This window comes from Bombina bombina, chromosome 5 (genome assembly GCF_027579735.1).
Source record: "Bombina bombina isolate aBomBom1 chromosome 5, aBomBom1.pri, whole genome shotgun sequence".
In the NCBI taxonomy this organism is placed as follows: Eukaryota; Metazoa; Chordata; class Amphibia; order Anura; family Bombinatoridae; genus Bombina; species Bombina bombina.
Window position 1 is genome coordinate 480,557,004 of NC_069503.1, and position 27,248 is coordinate 480,584,251.

The 27,248-nt window shown below is 37.0% G+C and overlaps 1 protein-coding gene across 1 annotated transcript in view; it reads right to left on the reverse strand.

Moving 5' to 3' along the window:
* Nucleotides 1-26,937, reverse strand: part of LOC128660492 (uncharacterized) — a 212,942-nt gene extending 186,005 nt beyond the window's left edge. The window contains exons 1-8 of the mRNA XM_053714379.1: nt 26,880-26,937; nt 17,905-17,952; nt 16,224-16,274; nt 14,652-14,690; nt 12,280-12,366; nt 10,529-10,541; nt 5,793-5,849; nt 1,853-1,921 (exon numbers count right to left, since the gene is read on the reverse strand). Of these exons, the coding sequence (XP_053570354.1) occupies nt 1,853-1,921; nt 5,793-5,849; nt 10,529-10,541; nt 12,280-12,366; nt 14,652-14,690; nt 16,224-16,265 (307 nt within the window). The 5' untranslated portion in view covers nt 16,266-16,274; nt 17,905-17,952; nt 26,880-26,937. The remainder of the gene's footprint in view (nt 1-1,852; nt 1,922-5,792; nt 5,850-10,528; nt 10,542-12,279; nt 12,367-14,651; nt 14,691-16,223; nt 16,275-17,904; nt 17,953-26,879) is intronic.
* Between the last annotated feature and the right edge of the window lie 311 nt (nt 26,938-27,248).

A 27,248-nucleotide genomic window follows, 5' to 3' on the forward strand; every position in this document is an offset into this window, starting at 1 on the left:
TTCAGACATACGATCTGGAACCGGAAAAACTTACACAGATGAAGGTACATCATATACTCTTAAGTTTACTCAACTTCATTGGGTTCTCAGCAACAATAGATGAGTCGGAGCCTTCAAAAGTAACTGTAGGTGTTCTAGCTTAAAACTAAAATTAACCTCCTCTGAATCTGTAGAATTTTCCACTACAGAGAGTCTGAGATCTCACCCTCAGAGGCTACTGAGGTATCTTCTTCCTCAGAAAATTGAGACTGATTAATGCAGACTTAGCGGAGTCAGAACCCTTACTAACAGAAATATTTTTACATTTCCTCTTACGTTTACCAGCAACAGGAAAAGTTCATAAAGCTGCAGAAACAGCAGAAGTTATCTGCGCCTCAAAATCCCCTGGTAAATAAACACCCCCAGGGACTCTCTGAGAGGAGCTGCAGGGCACGGCCTGTGACACAGATCAAGCTTGGGATGTTTGAGGAGAAAGATGAGGCATGGTATGGACAACACTGTCCTGAGAGACTACTGGCTCAGCAAGGGAATTTTTGTCCTCGGATAATAAAGTCTTATGTAAGCATGTGGCACCACATTGCACAGGAGGAACAACAGGTACCTCCAGGCAAAAAAGTCTTCTCACAATTAACAGATAAATCAGTTTCAGTGTCCATAATGAGGTAGCACTCTCAAATAATTTAACTAATATCTGACATACGATCTAAATAAAATTAGAGACAAAAATAAGATTAATCTTTCTTTTTAAACAAAACAAATTCTTGTGTTGACTGTCCCTTTAACAGTTTGATTATGGTGCTCTTTGCCTCCTACTGCTGGCCAGGAGTGATATTCCCAACAGTAATTGATGAATCCGTGGACTCACCGTATCTTAGGAAAGAAACGAAAAAAAACAGAGTAACCAACCCTGGTTTTCAATAATGGGGTAGCACTAATGTTAGACGCTAAGCAAAGAGCACCTCGCCATCTTCGAACTGCTAAAAGCCACCATTAATCTTACTAAAGAGATTGACATGGACACGCTTATAGTCCCCAATCCTTGCTTGCAGGGAAAAGTACCCATTAAAGGATTAAATATGTTTAGACACTCATCTTCGCACTCCTCCCGACAATAGAGGCAAAGAATGACTAGGGTTTATGGGTAAGGGAAGTGACACTTAACAGCTCTGCTGGGGTGCTCTTTGCCTCCTCCTGCTGGCCAGGAGTTGAATATCCCACTAGTATTTGCAATGAAGTCGTGGACTCATGAAATTATTTATTTTTTTATCCAGGCGGAGGAACGGCGATATACATAAGCGAATTGAAAGGTACAATTATGAGCTTAATAGATAAAATATATTAAAAAATCATGAATTAAACTCAACATAATTTTATATGTATTTTGCGTTGCGGCATAGAGGTGCTTGATAGTTTACTTTCACTTTAATGCGTTACCTCACTGACATTATGTAACTGTGTATTTTTGTTTTTCTCTGAACCTACAAACCTTATTGGTCTTTGGCTCTTTATTTGCCCCACACATATTCGTGTTCTGAACATTCTTATGTAAATAAATTGAATTCTTCCTTGATATTTACAATAAAACAACTCTCTCTCTCTCTCTCTCTGAATAGGGCCCTCAATTCCCCCTGAATCGGTCTGTAAAATGTTGTCTCATATTGTTTCTCCATTGTACTTTTATCCTTATACCCATGGGCAGAGCTGCAGAATCTGTTGGCGCTTTATAAATAAAGAATAATAATATATATACATTCATACACACACATCATAAACTAACATACTATAATACATAAAATGTTAATTTCAGACACCACATATTGCATACAAGAGTACTAGTATAAATTAAGCATACCAACAACTGGTTCTCTCAACTCTTGATTGTAGTAAGCTTGCAAAACAGTATGCTTGGAGTCAATTAATTCTGTAAAACAAGTATATTAAAAAGATACAAATGAAGAAATCATGCTGATCATTACAGAGAAGTGAGGCAATCAGAATAATGTTATATAATAAGCTTTGGGGGATTTTGCTAACAAACCATTTTTATATCTCAGTGCTAGAGGTGTTTTTGTTTATTTACACATAAATTTAAACTTTTTTCAAAAAAGGTCCTTGGCCAGATATCTTACAAGTATTGCAACTACTCAAAATAGAATACAAGACACAATATAAAACACCTGGAATCAAGAACAATCACTTAAAAATGCCAAATTTGTACTCGCATGTACTTGTTTATATTGTGTCTTTTGTTCTCTTTTGAAGAGTTGCAATACTTGGACAAGGACCCATTTGATATATATATGTTATTTTTAGAGAGAAGAGGCTTTCTACTGAGGCCTGTAGAGTCTGAGAAATAACTTTTTTTTTTGCAATTTCTCTGGGCATTGCACAGTCTGACCTTGGGGTGGATTTGCTGGGACGTTCACTCATGGGAAGATTGGCAACTGCCTTGAATGTTTTCTACTTGAAAAATCTTTAAATTGGCCTTGTAACCCTTCCTAGATTGATGGGCAGCAACACTTGCTTCTCTAAGATCATTGCGGATGTCTTTCCTCATTGGCATTGTATTAACACACACCTGAATGCTCCAGACCAGCAAACTGCTAAAACTTAAGCTTTTATAGAGATGCTGATGATTAATTAATCAAGGAAATTTGATTAGCAGCACCTGTCTGCTACTTAGCCTCTTAATTCCTATGGAAGCAGTAAAGGTGTAATTAGTTTTTTCACACATGGCTTCTCCATTTTGTAAAATAATCATGAGATATGTAATGCGCAGCTGTTCATCTGAGGTGATATTTACCTAATTTTAAGACCTTCTAAGGACCAGATGATTTGTATTGTATACCCTTTGTCATTGTATACGCCTATCATTGTACCCAGCGCTACGGAATTTGGCGGCGCTATACAAATAAATGATAATAATAATAATAATATTGTGTCCTGATACGTAAAACCATAAAATTCAAAGAGGGTGTAACTTTCTTTTTCACATGACTGTATATATATCAAATTGTTTATTCTACAAGGCACAAAACTAAATGCATGCAGACCCTGAGAGAAGCCCATTAATTAATCTTTAAACACACACAGAATTAAAGCCAAATGGCTATAAGAGCTTGGTACTGCTACCCTAGCCCAAAATATGTAAACCGTAAAGAAAACAACACTCTCACCATCTTACCTATAAACAAACACTTCTTAATTTAACTAGAAATAGTAAGAGTTTTAAAACGTTATGTATTTTGACCCAGGTACAAGTCTCTTTTTAAAAAAAAAAAAAAACACAATCCACAGGAATCCAATATGTTATGATATGTTCCACTAATCAAATCCTGGTATGAGTATACACCTCCTTTGCTAGTGGCATACTTTTAACCAATAATTAACACTCAAGCACATCATACACCCCTATGTATTATGATTAGATCTACAAAAAAAAGTGTAATTTTAGTTTTAAAAAAGGATCTACTGCTAAATCTCCTTACAAAATAACATTTATTTGGATTTATCTCTCATGAATTACTAGGACTTGTCCTCTGCAGACTCGAGCTCTAAATTGTCTCCAAATAAGGCAAGTGGTGAGTGGAGTTTGAATGTAAATGTATTTTAAAAACAAATATATTGCCTTGACTGATATACAACTGTATGTATGTATGTATGTATGTATGTATGTATGTATGTATGTATGTATGTATGTATGTATGTATTGGGTACTTGTAAAGCGCGGCTAATCACCCGTAAGGGTCTCAAGGAGTTGCTCATTTTATCGACCTCGGAAGGATGAAAGGCTGAGTGGACCTCGCCGGGGATCAAACCTGCAACCCTTGGGTTGCTACAGAGCTCAGCCACAGTGTCTTAGCATGCTGAGCTATCTGTCCGGCTACAACTCAGCATCAAGAAAAAAGAAATGTCTCACAATTACAAGGTGTTTGGTGTGCCTTTATGACTGGAAAATTCAGGTGTGTGTATGATTGTAGTTTCTTACAGAAAGTGGTAAATTAGCTCCTGTATAGGTTTATTCAAACACTGTGTAGCAGCAAATGTTAAAAGGGACATTGTACACTAGATTTGTCTTTGCATGATCAATTTATACTGCCCATCTGGAAGTGTTTTTGCAACCATGTTTAGTTTTGCTTATTTTTAAATAACATTGTGCTGATTTTAAGACTCTTAACCAAGCCCCAAAGTGTCAGATATAGACCCAGGTCTACAGACTCCTGCTGTTTCTGTTTATCTGAAGGGTCTTTTCATATGCAGGGGAAGGGAGTGTCTGCTCTTCCTGACTCCCTAGCCCCTTTTACTGGGTGTCCCAGCCTAACCTCATCAACAGTGCTCAACTGGGAGCTTTTATGTAAGTTTTTAAAAAGGTTTAATACTGGATTTTTAGATCATTATCTTTGCATATTCTTCTTCCCTAACCTTTCACCACCTCTTAAGTGGTGAATTTCAATCTCCCTCGTCTCGGCCAAGCGGGGAGATTGACAGCTCCTGCTCGCTCGTGATTGGCTGTGGGCCGGATTTTTTTTTTTTTTTTTTAATAAAAAGGGATATGAAATCCAAATTTTCTTTTTTGCTATTTGGTATTCTTTCATGATTCATATAGAGCGCAGAATTAAAAAAAAAAAAGTTTCCAATTTTCTTTTATTATCAAATATACTTTGTTCTCATGGTATTTCTTGTTGAAGAGAATACCTCGGTATGAAGGGTGCACATGTCGGGAGAACTATATAGCAGCAGTTTTGCAAGAATGGTTTTGAAAACTAGATGGCAGCAGTGTTTGCACAATGTATAACTATTAATAGCAACCGTTTTGCAAGAAGTGCTCCATACATGTGCACGCTCCTGAGCCTAGCTACCTGCTTTTCATAAGAGGATACCAAAAGAATAAAGTAAACAAACTTTTTTTTTTCTACTTTTTAAGTTGTGAAAGAAAAATGCTGGGTTTCATGTCCCTTTAAGATAAAAAAAGTAAACAAGAAGGGTATGTAGTAAAGCTAGGGAAATCAGAGGTTGTTACTTTCTATCAAACCTAACCTATGCCAAAAAAGGTATCAAGTATGTATAAATAGTTCACGGTCACACCTAATAAATGCTCAATGGTAATGCCCGTAGTTGTATTGGTTGGCAGGGACAAGCCCTGTGCTTTTTTTTTTTTTTTTAAATGTTTTTTAAATAAAATACTCTAAGATACAGCAAAAAAAAAAAAAAAAAAAAATGTTTTCATGTTCATTTATTCCGACAGTATAATGCCTTGCCAAAAGACTTTATGGGCTTCATTAGGAGTTAGCTGGTGCAGTGTGAGCTTCAGACTTGCTTTAAAGCTCTTATGCGTTGTCTGCATATTATACCGAGTGGTTCCTCGATATTCGGTCTTATCCCTTCTGGTGTTTTACTAAACAAGAACACAGATATAGGTTCTTTAGTACACAGGGGTGACATTAATTTAAAACTTAAGCAAGTTACATAGCTTTGGTGAGAAAGGGAATGATTATTTATCAAGTAAGAAGTATCCAAAGAATTAGGAGCCAGAAAGATAATTTTAGGAACCATAGTTACAGAAATGTGTTAAGACCAGAGTCAGTATTTTCCAGTTTCCACATAAAAGATGCTAGTATATGCCCCTCCATGAAGTTCATTTTTAGTTATTCATCAAGATCAAACTGCCGACAGTAACATACAGTAGCTGGACTTTGTACTGTGCCATAGACATATGTGAGTGACACTATAAATAAAAAAGACTTTGTATGTGTGCATTGTCAAGTCAAGAGCATATCAGAGGTTAAGCATACCAATCTTTTTTTTTTTTTGTTTCGTAGAATCTGGTAAAATAGGATTGTCTCCAGTGGCTGTGGAAAAAAAGGTAAACATAAAACAATTAAACACAACAAAAGAACTGATCAAAACATCTTCACAGATTCATATTAAAGGAATGATAGAAGTAATAAAAAATAAACTTAAATAAATGGCTAAACACTGTGGACGTAATTGGCAAGTGCATATGCAAATCTTTCTTCTCCTCCCTCAATAGCAGGATGCAGATCTTCCCATGGTTTACATCAATGGTTGCTCCACGTTCTGCTTCAATCAACCTCAAAGTGAAGAAACCCACAATAGTCCAAGAAAGATTGGAAACAGGTCACGCACTAAATGGAAAGTACTTACGGAAAAAGTGGAGTAAATTCCATGCATGGCCTGTTTTCTAATCAGTATTGGGCTATTGTTGGTTTATTTACTTTGAGATTGCTTGAAACAGTACATGGAGAAACCACTGATTTAATATCTGGAAAGATCTCCACCGCTATTGAAGGAGGATTTGTTATACAATAAAGGAGAAGGGAAGCAACTATCTTTAGCTGTGTACACATTGTATTTTGTTTAGATCTTCCAGCTACCACTCTCCTACTTTTTATTTTAAAGATCTTAAAAAGTGTATGACAATAAAAAATAAAAGTAATGTGAAGTACGTAATGGGATATAGTAGATTTATCAATTTGTTTAAACTAACAAGGCATTTTAAAATGCATGTTCCTCTAGCAAAGTATAGTTTTCTTATAAGACTTGAAGAGACATATTCCTCTCCACCAACGGGGATGTAGGAGTTGCTCTAATAGCCAGGAAGGATTAATGGGAGGTACATAACTGACACTACAGTATTAGATTTAAATTGATATAAACAAACATTTAAATAGTAAAATTGCTTTAATGCCAGACCATTTTACTATGTACTACAGAGTGCAGCTAAATACTAAAAATCAATTGGTCTAATAAAGTTAATTATTAAGTGCAAATTCATTTAAATTCATTCCTAAAGGGAAAAAAAGTGATACATTAGAAGATATTGCTGCCCCATGTTTAAATTCCAAAGATAATCTTTTTTACAAAAACATGCAGCCAGGTCACATGGAGGGGTGTGACATTATTCATGGTGTAACCAAGAAATGCATAAAACTTGTATTGCATGATTTTAGCTTGAAGTGGACATTACTACTGTATTGTGTGGTTAAACCAGTTGGGCCTAAACTGTTTAATAACCAGAATGACTGTGCTTGCATTTGTTTTGTAAAATGTTATTACATATTCTTTGGTAGGAATCCAGTTGATCCCAAATAACTTTGTACCTGGGAGGGCTATTTATAATGCCCAATAAGAAGCTGCTTTACATTTTATGCACATTTCTCCTTTGCAGAGAATACTGGAACCTGGGAGATAAGGGATTATGCCAAGATTTTGCATTGAAGTGCAAAAAAAACTTACATGTTCTAAATCCATAGAGCATGACATTTTAGCACTACTGACCCTGCAAGTCTGTGTGTTTAATCCCTGCAAAAGGGTTAAAACATAGTTAAAGTATGACTCAGAAACCTCTGAGAACTGCTGGTCACTGCTGGCAGAAAGAACTTGTGACCAACAGGGTTGTGCAAATGCCACTGGTGTTTGGCTCACTTGCCAGGTCTACTTAGAACTACTTGTTCTTTGAGGTTTCTAAGTATTTTATATATGTGTTTAATGTACTACTGGAAGGTAGCTAAACACATCTGGTAAGCCAATGACAAGAGACATATAAAGCTGTGCTCATAAGTTTACATACCCTGGCAGAATTTATGATTTATTGGCTATTTTTCAGAGAATATGAATGATAACACAAAAACACTCATGGTTAGTGTTTGGCTGAAGCCATTTATTATCAATCAAGGGTGTTTACTCTTTTTAAATCATAATGACAACAGAAACTACCCAAATTACCCTGATCAAAAGTTTACATACCCCAGTTCTTAATACCGTGTATTGCCCCCTTTAACATCAAGGACAGCTTAAAGTCTTTTGTGGTATTTGTGGATAAGGCTCTTTATCTTCTCAGATGGTAAAGCTGCCCATTCTTCCTGTAAATTCTTGGGCTGTCATGCATGAACTGCACGTTTGAGATCTCCCCAGAGTGGCTTAATGATATTGAGGTCAGGAGACTGAGATGGCCACTCCAGAACCTTCACTTTATTCTGTTTTAGCCAATGACAGGTCGACTTGGCCTTTTGTTTAGGCTCATTGTCATGTTGGAATGTCCAAGTACGTCCCATGCGCAGCTTTCGGGCTGATGAATGCAAATTTTCCTCTAGTATTTTTCGATAACATACTGCATTCATCTTGCATCAATTCTGACCAAATTTCCTGTGCCTTTGTAGCTCACACATCCCCAAAACATCAGCGATCCACCTCAGTGTTTCACAGTAGGAAAGGTGTACCTTTAATCATAGGCCTTGTTGACTCCTCTCCAAATGTAGCGTTTATGGTCGTGGCCAAAAAGCTAACTTTTGGTCACATCACCCCAAATCACTTTGTGCCAGAAGGTTTGAGGCTTGTCTCTATGCTGTTTGGCGTATTGTAAGCAGGATACTTTGTGGCATTTGCGTAGTAATGGCTTTCTTCTGACGACTCGAACATGCAGCCCATCCTTCTTCAAATACCTCCTTATTGTGCATCTTGAAACAGCCACACCACATTTTCAGAGAGTCCTGCAGTGGTGTCACTAGGGGGGTGCGGGCCGCACCCGGGTGACACCACCAAAAAGAAAAACATTTTTTTTTTTTAAATTTTATTGAAATTCAAAGAAATACATGTAAAGATGCATATATTTTTTATTAGAGGGACCAGCATTTGTGAACTTGTGAATTTGTGGGACTGGGGAAGTTGTAGACATTTCTTTTTCTTGCCCCTTGAGCCAGCGCTGCAATTTCCACAAATAGTTTTCCCGGCTGCTTTTGCTTGTTTTTACTTTGCTCCTTCCCTGCCCAATTTCACTATGAATATTGTGGGCGTGCTGTGGGGCTTGTGAAGTTGCGCTGCTAGCCTAATCCTGCCTGCCTATCCGTGCTCACTGCTCAGTGACGTGTGGAGCAGTGTAGTCACTCTAAACGGGAACTGGGAAATCATGAGGGGGATGCCTGGCACCTGACCGCATGACAGTCTGACACTGTCTCTAAAGTGAAGGAGCCACGTATGATGCCCACCAGACCGGTACAGTTACGGTACACTAAGTGCACACTGAAGAGGTAGGAGGGGAGGGTGGGCAGAGTGCAGAGGTGATTGGCCATAAGAAGCGGTAGGCACGTGGCCCGGGGCTGTGCACTGACGGACTTGGAACAGAGTCAGAGAGCAGAATTTTCAGCTCAGTGAGTGTTTGTATGTGTGTGTGCGCGTCTGCTTTCTGGGGGGAGGGGGGGTGACCCCAACCCTAGTGACGCCACTAGAGTCCTGTATTTCACCTGAAGTTATTTGAGGGTTTTTCTTTGCATTCCGAACAATTTTCCTGGCAGTTGTGGCTGAAATTTTAGTTGATCTACCTGACGGTGGTTTGGTTTCAACAGAACCCCTCATTTTCCACTTCTTGATTAGAGAGTTTGAACACTGCTGATTGGCACTCTCAAATCCTTGGATATCTTTTTATATCCCTTTCCTGTTTTATACAGTTCAACTTCCTTTTCCCACAGATGCTTTGACAATTCTTTTGCTTTCCCCATGACTCAGAATCCAGAAACGTCAGTGGATGAAAGATGCAAGGGTCTGTCAGGAGTCCAGAAAATCATTAACCTTTCTCTCACACACACACTAATTACAAGCAAACAGATCACAGGTGAGGATGGTTACCTTTAATAGCCATTCAAACCCCTTTGTGTCAACTTGTGTGCATGTTATCAGGCCAAAATCCCCAGGGTATGTAAACTTTTGATCAGTGTCATTTGGGTAGTTTCTGTTGTCATTATGATTTAAAAAAAAAAAAGAGTAAACACAGTTGATTGATAATGGCTTCAGCCAAACACTAACCATGAGTGAAAGAAAAGTTTGTGTGTTATCATTCATATTCTCTGAAAAATAGCCAAGAATGCTCTTTTTGAATCATGAAAGACTAAACTGGTTTAATTTGGACTATTCCTTTTAATTTACTGACAATTATATACATTGATTACAAATAAAAGCCATTTAAAGAAAACATTGTAGAACAATTACAGCTTAAATTTGCACCTAGCAATAAATATCTTGAATATAACATTTCATTACCCCTTCCTGCTCTTAGGACGTTCTATGCCGTCCTAAACGCACTTGGCTTTAACGCCCTTAGGACGGCACAGAAGGTACTAGCCTTCTGGCTGTACTGAAGCCAAAAGTGCTTAACGAATGGGATCGCGGGCTGGAGGCCTTGCCTAGTGTCATAGGCACTCCCCCCAGACACAATCCCATCATTGAAATCACGTGATTGCATGTATGATCGTATGATTTAACTGTTTAACTTTGTTTACATCAGAACTTTTTTTCCGATGTAGACAAATAAGTCCGGACAGGAAGGGGTTAAGTGTTGGCTATTTCAGACAAAATAATATTCTGCACATGTCACAAAAAGATTGAAAATAAAACTATGTCATAAAAGGATATATAACTTTCACAACAATAAATTAAACTTTGAAAAAAAGGTGATTTGAAGAAGAAAAAAAAAGTGTGTAATTTAAAAAACAAACAAAAAAAAAAAAACACTTACCTTGTCTTGCGTTCTTTAATGAAGATGAATGTTGATTTCCAAAACAGACAAAAACATGAAAGAAAAAAAAAGAAAAAAACATTCTTTTTGGTAATATACTCCACAGGTTTACTGATAATTAATATTTTGCTGACAAAATTATTACTACAATGTTTTTAAATATTTAATTTTGTATGCCATGGTTAATTGCAAAGAAAAAAAAACTATTATACAATTTTAATGGGATTGATCAATACTTTGTGTTGTCTACTAAAAAAAAATTATATAGTTTTGATAGGTAAATAAAAAAAAGAAGAAAAAAAAAAAAAGGTTCTATTTCTGTTCAAATGTAGTGATGGCAAAAATTCTAAAAATGCTCCGGTCTTTTGGGGAAGTCTTAGTCTGAAATGCCTGGTCCTTAAGTCTATCACTCATATGACCTACTATACTGAAAATTTGAACATATTACTCATTTGTCCCACTGTTTCTAGTTATGTTGCTAGTGAAAGGTCAGTCCAGCTCACACATGATAAAGTTGTGCACATAATTATTGAGAACAATTGCCAAAAACAAAAGAAAAAGATAGTGGAAGGCACCTGATATACTCTTCACCACTATAAGTGTCATTCACTAACATGCAGGTAATTTTGTAGAGATTGTTCCATGATGCTAGAAATCATTAACATAATAGTACTATATGTCAAGGAGACAAACTGTAATTGTAATGTTTAAATTATGCATAGTAAAAAAAAAAAAAAAAAAAAAAAAAAAAAAAAAAAGGCAATATAATTTCATTATTTTGCCGCTCAAAATTATGGCTTTTTTTTTTTACTGTAAACAGAAAGGCTGCAATGGATGCTCCAAATTCTGGACCCCTAACTACATGCCAAACTGTGATTAATACAGCTTTAAATCGTATTTTATATATACACCTTTAGCAATGCAATCCTATATTGACTATTAATACGATGCACATAAAAAAAAACAATACTTTAAAGTCCATTGAATGAGAAAGAATATTTAAAAATACAAAAATCTGTCCCACTATATACGAACAACAATTTGGAGTGAAAGAACTTTGGAGCAAAAAAAAAAAAGAAGATAGAAATAAAAAATAGCTTATTTCAACCTATTTAATAGAAATTGTGGGGAAAGAGGAAATTTCTTACATAAGATTGTCATGCACAGGAATTCATACCGATTAGCTTAGAATACTAGAAGAAGTGGGAAAAGTGATAGGAGTAAATTTAGAGACAGATCCTTTCATTATATTGTTTAATAAATTGCCTTGAGTAACGTGCAAATTCAGGCACTACCTATTACATACTATGAAAAATGGTGCTAAAGACATGATCCCAAAGTACTGGAAACAACCCAAAATCCATACTATAACAGAGTGGAGTTTGTAGCATCCACACTACGACTGGAAAAACTTTTGGTTTCTCACTGAAATTATTTATATACCGCTTGTGCAGTCATGACACAAATGATTGTAAAAGCTTCTCTGGGCAGAAATAGACATGCATGGCTTCGCCATTGGTTTTTGGAGACCTTGTAGGATAATGGCATTAAAAGTGCAGATGGAGTTTACTTTACTAGCTTTTCCAACAATGCATAATGTTAATGGAATCTTATGAAGGTGAACTTTGCTTACAACTTATATTTACCTTATACATGTATAAAAAAAATAATAATAATAAAAAAAAAAAAATAATGCAGATTCCATTATGGTTAGCGCGATTAACAAAATTTACAAACAGCAGGTATCATACCTCTCGTATCACTGAACCAAAATTATGATTGGTATCTATATAATGTATACGAAGCTCCTGAGAAGACCCAAATGGAATTTTGCAAGTCTGTAAAACAGAGTCAGAATATATTAGGTACTACATTTTGGAAACTGCATAAAACTCAGTAGCATAAAATGAACCATTTAATCTGGAAATATATATATATATATATATATATATATATATATATATATATATATATATATATATATATATATATACATACACACACACACATATAGATATATAGATATATATATATATATACACACACACACACACATATATAATTACACCTATTCTTAAAAAAACGGTCACTCGATCCAGCATCCCCTTGCAACTATTGCCCAGACTCTCCTTCCCATCGTCTCTAAACTTCTTGTGCGGATTGTTTATAAACGCTCTTAACACTTTCTCTCATCTAACCATCTTCTTGATCCTTGCAATCTAGCTTTCGCCCCACTCTACCGAAACCGCCATTACCAAGGTGACAAATAACCTGCTTACTGTCAAGTCTAAGGGTCAATACTCCATGCTAATCCTTTTATATCTCAAGTGACTCAAGGGAGGGGCCTCTATCCTTAAGATTTATGTAATTTTCTTCTGATTATTGTACTCCATAACTGTATACGTAAGATTTATGTATTTGTCTTCTGTTTATTGTACCCCATAACTGTATACTTAATATTACACTGCTGCGTAATATGTTGGTTCTTTATAAACGATGATAATAATAATAATGAATTCAAATCAATATTTGTGTGACCACCCTTTGCCTTCAAAACAGCATCAATTTTAGTGGTTGACCAAGGAAACTAAGTGCAGCAGATAAAACACATCATGCTTACTTCCCTTTGCAATCCAAAGATGTCCTGCAGTGCCATCAGCTTAAAATTGGTAGAAACCAGTGAGACCCTGGTACACCCATCTACTGTCCAGAGTCTGGTCAGAAGTGGTCTCCATGGAAGACTTATGGCCAAAAAGCCATATCTCTGACGTGGAAACAAGGCCAAGCAACTCAACTATACATGAAAAAGCAGGAACTGTGAAGCACAAATATAGTAGCAGGTGCTCTGGACAAATGAGTCAAAATTTGAAATCTTTGGCTGTAGCAGAAGGCAGTTTGTTTGCCAAAGGGCTGGAGAGCAGTACAAGAATTAGTGTCTGAAGGCAACAGTGAAGCATGGTTCCTTGCAAGTTTGAGGCTGCATTTCTGCAAGTGGAGTTGGGGATTTGGTCAGAATTAATGGACTTCTCAATGCTGAGACGTACAGGCAGATACTTATCCATCATGCAATACCATCAGGGAGGCATTTGATTGGCCCCAATTTTATTCCACAGAACTGTGGTTAGTTCTCCAAGATGTGTGGAACAACCTACCTACCAAGTTCCTTAAATAACTGTGTGCAAGTGTACCTAGAAGAATTGATGGCAAAACGGTGGTCACACCAAATATTGATTTGATTTTGATTTTTCTTCTGTTCACTCAATTTGCATTTTTTTAATTGATAAAAATAAACTATTAACATGTTTATTTTTTTAAAGCATTCTTACTTTTGAGCATTTTTCCCACACCTGCCTTGCGCGCACACAGACAGCACAAGGCTTGTTCTGGCATGTAATGGGATGGTCTCCCAAAATGCAGATCAGAGGTCTCTGAAATCAATAGCATTGTCCTTTGAATTAGGTACAGAATTCTGTGCACAACTGTGATGCCAGGATGCAAAAATCACCCTTTTAAAATGTTGCAGAGGCTATGTATTGTGTGCAAACACGCATAACATGCTTTCCAGGAAGTAACGCCCACCTAAATAGTTTATGCCACTTTATAATCTGCTTTACAGTCATCCACACCACACACACCTAAGCTACATTCAAAACAGGGGGATGACTGTGAACTACTTAAAGGGACAGCTAAGTCAAAATTAAACCTTTCATGAATTAGACAGAGCATGCAATTTTAAACAACTTTCTGATTTACTTCTATTATCAAACTTCCTTGTTCTCTTGGAAACTTTTTAATAGAAGTACACAGGAAAGTTAAATTATGACATTTCAGACCATTTAACTGAATAATTAAATTGACTGTGCATAACCCAACATAAAAGGTATGGCCAAGTACTAGGGAAGTGTGCACTTCTGTTTTAAATGTGGCAAAAACTGGGAGTCGGAACTCCTAGAATCTTTTCGCTGAATCCCAACTTTATGATCATTGAATTTGCTGCCTATTAAAATTTAAAAAATAAAATTGTCAGCCACAGCCCCAGACTTACATAAATATGAGACATCTGATTAAGCAAGCACACTGTACTTTTTCCATTTTGGTACATTGTAGTACTTTATATACTTACAAAACATACATATTTTCCGCTCTGTTTGGAAAAGAATGCCTGGAAAGAAAATAAATAAAATTATGCACCTTTAGATTAACAAAAAAACTACAGATGTTTTATTACATCAATATTAAACTTATCCTTACAAACACTAAACAAATTTAACTTACTACTGCAAAGGTTTACTAAATATCAGGGGCGTAACTACAAGGGTCTCAATGACCTCCACTGCTACCCAGCCTGTCCTTTCAGGGGGCCTCAATCAGCTTGTTTACAGGGCTGCAGTTTTTCTAACCACCACTAGAGGTCACTAAGCTTGTGATTACCAAAAAAACAACTGGGGGAAAAAAAAAAAGTAAGAAAGCTCTGCACAAAAAGCACAGTATCTCACAGTGGTGTTTTTTTAGTGCTGTATCATCTGTTAGGGTTTTTTGATAGACTGTGCATAAACTCTATCTTGTTTATGTGTGTGTGCGCGCGCGCGCGCGCATGTATTTGTGTGTGTGTGTATATATATATATATATATATATATATATATATACACACACATACACACACATATACATATACATACACACACACACACACACACACACACCTTAACTTCCAATGTATCATCATGCAGGGTGCCCATTGGTAACATATATAAACAACTTTCTCTCCAGACACTCCCCAATTAATAACTGTATCCTTTATTATTCAAAGTGATGTTTTGGGGTGGTGCCCCTTCATCAGACAAATTAAATACAGTGCTCATTAGCTATGCTTTGCAAAGTGTTCTGTTCAAATGAGAGGAGCCCTACAACAGACTTTGTGGAAGCTAGCTGCTGACTGCACACATTTATCTCTTGTCATTGGCTAACTAGATGTTTTCAGCAAGCTGCCAGTAGTGCAATGCTGTTCCTTCAACACAGGATAACAAGAAAATGAAGCACATTTCATGATGGAAGTAAACCAGAAATATGTTTAAAATCTTAAATTTGTATCCAAATAAATGACAAAAATGTTGGGGTTTTCTGTCCCTTTAATTAAAGAACATTGGAGACAGAGTAAACACTGTTTAAGTCCAACTTTGTGCACAAACTGCCGAGTGGTAATATTTTTGCTATTTGAAGGATGCATCCATTTCAAAACTATGTCATAGACTGTTTGCTATGATATCCATTATAGTTTGTTTTTTTTACTTGGGTATTTTTCTGCTTTTTAGAAGCTATGTTGACATATGAATAGGTATGTGACTGTGATCCTGCAGGCAATTAAAGCTGTTGTTTTGCACTATTGGTATGCGAGTGGCTTCTTGTATTCACAGTCGGTTTTGAAATAATCTCAAACTTGTTTTTAAGGTTGTCATGAAATTATATATATTTTATTTCTTTTTTACTTACATGTCACCTATAAACTGACTTGTGCAAGCAGTCTAATTTGCATTTATCTTCTATTACAAGCTCGATTTTCAAATTAACAATTATGCATGCATCCATAAACATAATAGCCAAGCGACCTACACACAAAAACAAAGTATTTCTGTATATTATGTATAAGAATTTATTGAGGAAAACTTGAAATAAAGATGGCAAAAGTTTGCAAACCCTTTTTTTTAGCTTCTTGAGTTGAGAAGGTTTAAGTGACATTTTGAGACTCTGGAAAAAAAATGTAAGGTAGAATATTAGTTATTAAATACAATTGGCAAAAATATGTTCATGTCTTAGTTGTTAAAAGCTCATGCTGCACTTTTCTTTAAAGGACCACTAAATACAGTAGAATTCAATAATTGTACACAATAAAAATACAATGCAATAGTTGAATTTAAAATGAGCAGTAAAAAAAAAAAAGTCATCAAATTTCAATTTTCCCTGTATCATGTAACAGCTATTAGCCAATCACAAAATACATGAAAGTATAAACTTTGCACATGTTCAGTAGGAGCTGAAGCCTCAGAAAGTGTGCATATTAAGGTAATGTGCACGTTTTGATAATGGAAGCATATTGGAAAGTTTATATTAAATTTCAAGCTTTGGGCTCCCTTTAAAAGGGACAGTCTACTCCAGAATTATTGTTTATTATTTAAAAAGATAGATAATCCCTTTATTACCCGCTTCATAGTTTTGAATAACCAACACTGTTATTATCATCATATTATTGCCTCTGTGATTACCTTTTATCTAAGCCTCTGCAGACTGCCCCTTATTTTAGTTCTTTTGACAGACATGCATTTTATTCAGTGCCGACTCCTAGGTAACTCCACGTGCATGAGCACAATGTTATCTAAAAGGCACACATGCACTTACGCCCTCGAGCTGTGAAAAATGGTCAAAATGCCCTGAGATAATAGGCAGCCTTCAAGGGCTTAGAAATTAGCATATGAGCCTAAGTTTAGCTTTCAACAAAGAATACCAAGAGAGCAAATCTAAATTTGATTAAAGTAAATTAGTAAATTGGAAAGTTGAGTTAAAAACATTTACTCATTAAAAACTCAAGACAAACATATGTAGCCGTATATAAATAAGTGATCATCGGTAAATCTCATAGTGTAAGAGTCCAAAGATCAGACTGGTCACCTAGTAACATAAATAGCCCCTAGGTATACCTATTTGACTCATGTGGGGAGGTGTAATAAATCAAATATGAGAATTACTAAACCCAATCAAATAATGGGTTAGAGAAATGAGGTGGATTATAACATCCTCCACTGTGAATGGTGGTGTAGAGTATCAAACCATCTAAGATAGTGGATCAATATCAAGATCTAAAAATGGGATATGCACTAATTAGTCAAGGACTGAGGAATAACAAACATCCCATGTACAGTGTGGTATAACAAGCAACTCAAAGACACTGCCCACGCTGTAAGTTTAAATGAATATCTAGTTCTGGGAGGTACTGTCCAATAGTATGTCAGTGATACGAAGGGGATCCTACAAATAACCTGCACAACACGCTATGCCATAGTACATTGCTAGTGTATGTTCTACCTAAATCATGAAAGAAACATTTTGCGTTCCATGTCCCTTTACATCTGACTTTAGTGTTTCTTTAAAAATACATGAAACGCTGAGATTATAATGAAAAATGATAAAATGTTTAACCGTAGTTGAAAAAAAAATATATATCTAAAAATTATGGATATTTCCAGTTCTGAGAATTGAAAGTGTGCACTTCAAGATTTACAAGCTAAATCCTGCAACATACAAGTCCATAATTGGCATCAGCGGGGATGGTAAGAAAAATGCAAACAATGCATATTTTGCTACCAAAATGACAGTTGCTTACCTTGTCTTCTCCTTCAAATAAGGCAAGTGTTGGAGGGAGGGCGTTTGGCTGTTAAAAAAAAAAAATGTAGCAAATAAGGTATTAATGTATTTAGAAAGTTTCTATATTACACTAGAATTTTGATTTAATGGAAGACTACATATAAGTCATATATATATACACACACACACACACACAGACAAATATGTCTGGAAGGGAACTGCACTCTCATACCGGTCCCCAGAGTGACAGGCAGTTAACCCCAGACCTTGACGAGGTACCTGGGCTTGTCCCATTTGGCCAGATGCGGCAACTAACCTTTCCATTGTTGCTTTTAAATCTTAGCTGAGAGCCTGTAAGTGAGTGCTGGTCTTTTTTTAAAAACGATAATTTTTTATATTCTTACTTGAAAGTTGCCAAAATAGCCCTAAGACAAGGTCTTTCCAAACGCCCAAGAGAAGGGCATTTTTTTCCTGCATAAGCTTGCTGATCAAACACAGGAGTGTGTACGTAATAGTGCATTGTCAATGTAACAAGTGGTATGCCGACTGATACGCTAGCAGAGAAACTGGTTTCCCTTGGCAACGTATATATATATATATATATATATATATATATATATATATATATATATATATATATATATATATATATATATATATATATATATATATATAGAAAGAGATGTGTTAAATACCTATTATCTCAGTCTAAGATATATCCAATATTGCACCAATCACAACTAACAACTCTCTTAAGAGGAATTACTCCCAAAAAACCTCTATAAATCAATATAGCAAAAAAGAGAGAGTTGTTATACAATTAATTATGTACCGATTCATTAACACATATATATATAAAAGTTAAATAGTTACTATACCACTGGTGGATTCACAATAAAATAAGTAACACCGTTTAAAAGTTCTTATAAAAAATGTGGATGGTCTCCCTTTATACAAGGAAGAAAGGTAAGTAGCAGCAAAATTAACCTGGAGTTAAAAGTCTTTTCAAATGTATCAGGCAACAAAAGAAACTTGCTTTTAAATGGAACAAAGTATCTATAGTTCCATTCACGTTTGGGATTGTTAGTTAATCTTTGGTATCCGTTGAGAATAAATTTCATCCAGAGAGCGTTCTCAAAGAAAAGAAATAGTATTCCCAAAAATCTCAGTCTCTTACATCTACGCGTTTCAATTGTTAACCAGCCTTGATCAAGATGGTTCTGAGTGTTTCTTTTGCCTTTAAATACCCTCCAGGTGCTTTAGCAAATTAGGTTGTTTCTGGGTCTTTAAAAGACCCAGATTACCTTTCATTTATAGAATTCAACCTATACTTAAATGTTAACATATAAATGCAGATAAGAAAGTTAAATATAGAGATTAGATATGGTTTGTCATCCCAAATTGTAAGTGTTATGTATTTTGTAGTCTGTATCTGTAACAAAATGACATTTAGATATTTTGACTAGTCTTCTGTGACCTGTGCTCCTTTTTTGTAACCATGTATAGAAGACAATTTCTATAATCCTGTGGATATATCACAACTGTAAAATGTAATCCTAACAATAATTTGTAATATGGGTGAAATAGAAACTCAAAATAAAAATTAAAAATAATAAATAAAATGAAGAAATATTTCATTCTATAGTGTATTTACTTATAGTGTTAAACTGAAAAAAACAATATTCCTATTTTCTTTAAAAAATCTAATTCAAATCAAATTCTTTATTTAGGCATCTCGGGTGAAGTTTGTTCTCAAAATTTGCTCCTCTTCAATTCTGGTGTACTTTTTAAATTCCCCAATATTTATGTATTTCCCAATATTTCAACACTTATGTGCTTCTTTAAAGTGTTTAGATAGATTATGTCCCTCAAATTTGTGTTCGATGTTTAATAAGTGTTCTCGGATTCTATCTCGCAGGGTTCTAGAAGTTTGTCCCAAATACTACTGATTACATGGACACTGAATTAAAAGGGACAGAAAACATTCAGAATAAAATGTTATATAATTCTGCACACTGCAGATTTATATAACATTTTTTTAGCGGTAACTTCAAAAATTAAAAGTAGGGATTCATCGAAATTTTGGTCGCAGAAATGTTTCGGCCGAAAATTGCATTTTTGGCTATATCGTTTTTCTTGCCTGTTATTTTCGGTAAAATTATTGTGTAGCATGTTTTAAATTTGATGCTAGCCTACAGCTGCTGTTTAAGTTCATTACTTGACTTACTGTTTTGCATATAATGAGTTTTATAGGATTATACTTTATTTGGATAATTGGTAAAAAAAAAAAAAAAAAAAAAAAACACAACAAAAAAACAAAAAACAAATCTGATTCTGTTACATAGAACTAAATAAAGAATAATACAGTATATTGATATTTGATATTTTAAGTAGGGATGCACCGAAATTTTGGTCGTAGAAACATTTTGGCCGAAAATGGCATTTTTTGCCTTTTTTTTTTTTTTCTTAGTAAAATTATTGTGTAGCATATTATTGTTTTAAGATATTTTTGTCCAATTTTGGTGTGTTACTTTCAATAAAAGTGTGGGGTTTTTTTGTTATTGGCTTGAAGGTTTTTAATTCAGATTCAGTCATTAAATAGTCTAATTATGCAAAAAAAAAAAAAAAAATTGAAAAAAAATTTGAAAAAATACATTTTCGGTTTTCGGCCAAGTGCATACTGGATTTTCGGGTTCTGTCCAGAATTTTCATTTCAGTGCATCACTAATTAAAAGTATTTCTAGATTTTGAAGTGTAACATTGGACTCCGCTCCAGGATCTACTGAGTGGGTCTTGGATATCCAAAGCACTTTGCGGGCTTGCTGGCTAGTCACAGCACGCCCGGTCGCGCTATTGGACTAAATGTAGCTTGCTTCCGCTCTGGATATCCAAGGCCCGCTCAGTAGATCCTGGAGCGGAGTCCAACGTTACACTTCAAAATCTGCAAATACTTTTCATTTTTGAAGTTACTGCTAAAATAATGTTATATAATTCTGCATATAAGAATTATATTTTAGAAAAATTCTAAACATTATAGCAAAAAACACGGAGAGAATTATTATAGAATAAAATATGTACCGATTTATTAACACATATATAAAAGTTAATGAGTTACTATACCACCGGTGGTTTCACAATAAAATAAGTTAATACTGTTTAAAAGCTCATATGGATGGTCTCCCTTTATATAAGAAAGAAAGGTAAGTAGCAGCAAAGTGAACCTGGAGTTAAGTATTTTCAAATGTATCAGACAACAAAAGAAACTTGCTTTCAAAAGGAACAAAGTATATCCATTCACGTTTAAAATGTAGTAGTGTATATTGACAAGTTAATCTGTTACTTCCAAGTGCCCTATAGCCACTATAAAATGTACTCACTCTTACCCCACTTTTTGTTTTCAGCAATGTTGATAGCCCAATGGGTCAGCACAAACTCCTAACGGCAATCTTGTTGCCGTATTTTCACCACCTCTTAGGCGTGTGCAGTTATTCTTCTGTGCGTGGTTTTTCAGCGTCCGTGTATCTCTCACAGGTGTTTTCTCTCCTCGTGGGTGATGCACTGTGAACGTTCTAGAGGAGTGGTGAAATTTCTTCAGGCTAGGGATCACTTGTTAATCTTTGGCATCCGTTGAGAATACATTTCATTCAGAGAGCACTCTCAAAGAACCACCAGAAGGTATTGGAGAGTCGGATCTGATTACACAACATGACTATCACAAGATGTCTGCAGCTATATCCTGATAGCTGTGAGACTGGTAATGAGAATAGAGTGCAGTCAAAAGCCATCTGTGGTGGTAAACAATTCTATTCTGGCCCTTTAAAGGCAAAAGAAACACTCAGAACCATCTTGATAAAAGCTAGTTAACAGCTGAAACACGTAGATGTAAGAGTGAGATTTTTGGGAATACTATTTATTTTCTTTGAGAGCGCTCTCTGGGTGAAATTTATTCTCAACGGATGCCAAAGATTAACAAGCGATCCCTAGCCTGAAGAAATTTCACCACCCCCCAGAACGTAATCATGTTCACAGCGCATCACCCACAAGGAGAGAAAATACCTGTGAGGGATACACGGATGCTGAAAAACAACGCACTGAAGACTAATCGCACACGCCTAAGAGGTGGTGAAAATACGGCTATGAGATTGCCGTTAGGAGTTTGTGCTGACCCATTGGGGTATCAACATTGCCGAAAACAAAAAGTGTGGCAAGAGTGAGTAAATTTATAGTGGCTATAGGGTACTTGGAAGTAACGGATTAACTTGTCAATATACACTACTACATTTTAAACGTGAATGGAACTATAGATACGTTGTTCCCTTTAAAAGCAAGTTTCTTTTGTTGTCCGATACATTTGAAAAGACTTAACTCCAGGTTCATTTTGCTGCTACTTACCTTTCTTCCTTAAAGGGAGACCATCCCCGTTTTTATAAGAGCTTTTAAACAGTATTACTTATTTTATTGTGAAACCACCGGTGGTATAGTAACTATTTAACTTTTATATATGTGTTAATAAATCAGTACATATTTTATTCTATAATAACTCTCTCTGTGTTTTTTGCAGTTTATACAATGTGCTTTACCAGAGTGAATAGAATAATTTACATACTAGTACTAAAGCCCGTGTACACGGGCCATTTTTTGCAGTACAGCGGTCCCACCCCTTGCTCTCTCCTCTCTTTTGCTCTCTCTTCCCCCCTCTCTTTTGCTCTCTCTTCCCCCCTCTCTTTTGCTTTCTCTCCCCCCTCTCTTTTGCTTTCTCTCCCCCCTCTCTTTTGCTTTCTCTCCCCCCTCTCTTTTGCTTTCTCTCCCCCCTCTCTTTTGCTTTCTCTCCCCCCTCTCTTTTGCTTTCTCTCCCCCCTCTCTTTTGCTTTCTCTCCCCCCTCTCTTTTGCTTTCTCTCCCCCCTCTCTTTTGCTTTCTCTCCCCCCTCTCTTTTGCTTTCTCTCCCCCCTCTCTTTTGCTCTCTCTTCCCCCCTCTCTTTTGCTTTCTCTCCCCCCTCTCTTTTGCTCTCTCTTCCCCCCTCTCTTTTGCTCTCTCTTCCCCCCTCTCTTTTGCTCTCTCTTCCCCCCTCTCTTTTGCTCTCTCTTCCCCCCTCTCTTTTGCTCTCTCTTCCCCCCTCTCCTTTGCTCTCTCTCCCCCCCTCTCCTTTGCTTTCTCTGTCTCCCTTTCTTTGGCGCTCTCTCCCCCCTTTCTTTGGCGCTCTCTCCCCCCTTTCTTTGGCGCTCTCTCCCCCCTTTCTTTGGCGCTCTCTCCCCCCTTTCTTTGGCGCTCTCTCCCCCCTTTCTTTGGCGCTCTCTCCCCCCTTTCTTTGGCGCTCTCTCCCCCCTTTCTTTGGCGCTCTCTCCCCCCTTTCTTTGGCGCTCTCTCCCCCCTTTCTTTGGCGCTCTCTCCCCCCTTTCTTTGGCGCTCTCTCCCCCCTTTCTTTGGCGCTCTCTCCCCCCTTTCTTTGGCGCTCTCTCCCCCCTTTCTTTGGCGCTCTCTCCCCCCTTTCTTTGGCGCTCTCTCCCCCCTTTCTTTGGCGCTCTCTCCCCCCTTTCTTTGGCGCTCTCTCCCCCCTTTCTTTGGCGCTCTCTCCCCCCTTTCTTTGGCGCTCTCTCCCCCCTTTCTTTGGCGCTCTCTCCCCCCTTTCTTTGGCGCTCTCTCCCCCCCCCTCCTCTTTGGCTCTCTCCCCCCCCCTCCTCTTTGGCTCTCTCCCCCCCCCCCTCCTCTTTGGCTCTCCCCCCCCCCCTCCTCTTTGGCTCTCTCCCCCCCCCCCTCCTCTTTGGCTCTCTGCCCCCCCCCCTCCTCTTTGGCTCTCTCCCCCCCTTTGGCTCTCTCTCTCCCCCTTCTCTTTGGCTCTCCCCCCCTTTGTCTCTCTCTTCTTTTTGGCTCTTTTTCCTCTTTGGCTCTCTCTCTCTCCCCCCCCTTCTCTTTGGCTCTCTCCCTCCCCCCCGGCTCTCTCTCCCCCCCCTTTGGCCCTTCTCCCCCCCTCTCCTGCTCCCTCTCTGGCTCTGTCTTCACATCGCGGGACTCCGCCCGGCCACGCCCCCATCGCAACGCTCCCGTCGGCCACAAACAGCTGTGAGGTCTGGGGAGCGCGCTCCATATCTCTTGCCACAGGCTGTTTCAATCAGCTTACCTCGCGCTCCCAGACCTCACAGCTGTTTGTGTACCTCGCGCTCCCTATGCTGTGTATCTCGTGCTCCCTATCTCAAGGCCAAGTGTTTGTCTCTACTGCGCATGACGGCTTCAGACAAACACTTGGCCTTTTATAATATAGGATATAACTTTTTAACTCGCATTCAATTAGATATTATGTCAAAATTATATTACAGCCTATTATCTTACATGTAAATCAACTCATAATACACTTCTACTATTATAGGCTTTATTATAATGTGTACATTTTCTATTGCTCCAGCTAAAGAACACTGATGAAACTGACACGCTAGCAGGGATGCTGTATACTCTTATAAGGGAAACCAGTTCCTCTGCTAGCATGTCAGTCAGCGTTCCCAGTGCTTGCTGTTTTATAGAGTGAAACCAGCAATTATGTCACTGGCAATTTGAGCATGTTCTGTAAATTTGGAGCCACACAACCATATAAGCTATAGCAGAGGGTCACATTTAACACGAATGATGATAAGAATTCCCTGGGGTTTTTTTTTAGTGGTTTCTAATAATCATTGCAGACTCCCATGTTCCCTTACTTGACCCATCTTTCAAAGGTAGTTTCAATTTTGGGTATTACAGTTTGGTGATCACTGTAAATGTTCACATAGCTAAGTAAAGTCCCTAACGTATAAAGGCTATGACACACTGCAAGCGGAGCGGCACGCAACGTGTATATGCAGCGGTGTGCTCTCAGTGTGTCCTGCCTTTTCATAACTGAGCACTCAGCTGCGTCAGGTCACGTAGCTGAGCACTCAGAGATGAAATATTTGAACTTCAGATGCGGTGCAAAGCATCTGCTTTGCCTCGCGCTGCATAGCTTGCAGTGAGTCACAGCCTTAAACGTAATCCAAATGGCAAGCTCAAAAAATAAACAGGTGCAGGTGCTAAAAAATGTCCCTCCGTAAGGCTTTTTATTTTTTTATGCCGAGCATAATCAGCTCTGCAGGATGTGTCAAAGGTTGCTTTAGCAACCACTGCTGATCGTCTCTCTAGAGCGCACACAAAGGGGTTTAAAGGGACATTACGGTCAAAATTCAAATGCACATAGATGAATTACATATTTGAATAGAATAATATTCTATATTTGAATACATAGTTGCAATATACATGTATTGGCAAAAATACTTCTAGTAAAAGTTATCATTGTTTTAGTGTTAGCATTTTTCTCTGCACGTGCATGTGAAGTATAGCTAGATATTCTCAGTGCACCAGCATTTTAAATACTGTAGCTTGTATCATGGGGCTTGTATCATGCCCGCAAGTAACAAATCGAGTCATTACCAGATAGTACAAGCACCTTAGGCTGTCTGAGCAAGTGCTGTGTTTAAAATGCTGGTGCACAGTGCATACCTCAATACACTTTTGAAACAGCTATAGCTTTTATAAGAATCATTTTTGCTAACACATGTATATTACAAAAATGCTTCTATTCATATCTGAAATGCATCTATGTGAATTCCAATTTTGTCTGGAATGTTCCTTTAAGTGACATCTAGGAACCGTTGCTACTTTGTAGAAGCTGCAAGAAGCTAGATGCAGTCTCTAATGTGTATGCTTCGACTTCCATCTCGGTCGTACGAGTCGGATCATTATTGGATGATGAATCAGTGATTTACATTAATTAAATTTGTAAGAAAAATCTATTTACAACACTGATGAAAATCATTTAATAAGTAAATATTAATAACATTTTATGCACATAAACTAACAACTACATTGGCCCTTTGATGAGACATAAACCACTTTGTAATTACATGAACAATTATGTGAGACTTGTGGATTGGGACCTCAGTGCTGCGGTCAATGCCCCTCTGCATTTCTTAGTTTTCAAAAGACTACCTGGAAGTGATCACAAATCGACTTTTAGAGGCAGATGTTGTTGATACATAAACTACACACAAAATTGATGTTTTTAGAAATTGTTGATAACCAAAGCATGTTGAATAAAAGAACATTTCAGCACAGGGGATGATTTTAGTACACGGATTGAAAAATCACTGTCAAACATAGGAGTCAATAATAATAGTTTGGGAGCCAAAAGTACATTTTTGAGTTGTAGTTCTCTGACCCTAGAATTTGTCAAGGCCTATTTTTGCATGGCTTTTCATAAAGTCTCTTCATATAGTTTATAAATAACCTTAAAAAATGCTTAACACACTTGAGAACTAGAGACGTGATAAATGATTGTTTATTTCAGAAGTATTAGAAAAACATGAGGTATATCCTATTTGTATTATTTTGCCCCCCTTAGAAGCATTTGTTATTGATATGTCTGTTACAAATCTCACAACTGCAAATATAAAGCTTGAAAATAAACAACTAAAGCTGAAGTGTGTTAACACTATAATTTAAAATAGCTGTGGAAACTATCTATACAGCAAAGCTGTCTATCGAAAACTATTCATTGGGGCATTAACTGTATATGCATCTAAGAGTATTGTTTTAAACTGTATTACAGATATTTTGTAAAACAAAAAGATACTGCACTGAGAATTTTTTGTTTTTATGTTTGTGGTCGTGTTGTTGTCGAGTATACATAAAGATTCTGTGTCCCATTATAACTCTGTGATTTTTAGTTCAAACGTATTAAAAAAGGTCAATTCATTTCAGGATGTAAAACTGCACATTCCAGTATAAATATCCATTCTTTTTTTTTTTTGCTCCTGCATCACTTTCCCCCACCGTCTGCCAAATGTACGTACATTTCAGCCAACCAAAATTTTAAAAATGAGCAAAACAAATCTTTGTCTTTTTTACATTAATACCACTGACTTGCGTTACAAAAAAAACACATTTGCAACAATATTGCGTTGAAAACTACTCAAACAGTTGCGAACATACCCAATAGGTTTCCTCACGGCCTATAACCACGCCGAATCGTCGCACTTCCGGTGACGCAAACGTGATGACGTAAAACTGACAACAGCGTCTCCACGTTTAACATGTGGTCAGTCTTAGCCAATCGTAATCAGAGAGCAACAAATGAGTCAGTCTAACTGCAGATTGGAGCTCCACTTTAGATAGGAAACATGTGACCTCCACTCAAAGTTTTTATTTTTTTTATAATCAACTTTAATGTAACAAACAACCTATAGACAGTCATTCTGAAACATTTTGCAGCTTTCTTGTTATTAATGTTCACTCACAGTGGTGTATGCTGATTGTCACTTATAAAGTAACCACTGAAAGAACATTAACACAGTACAAGAA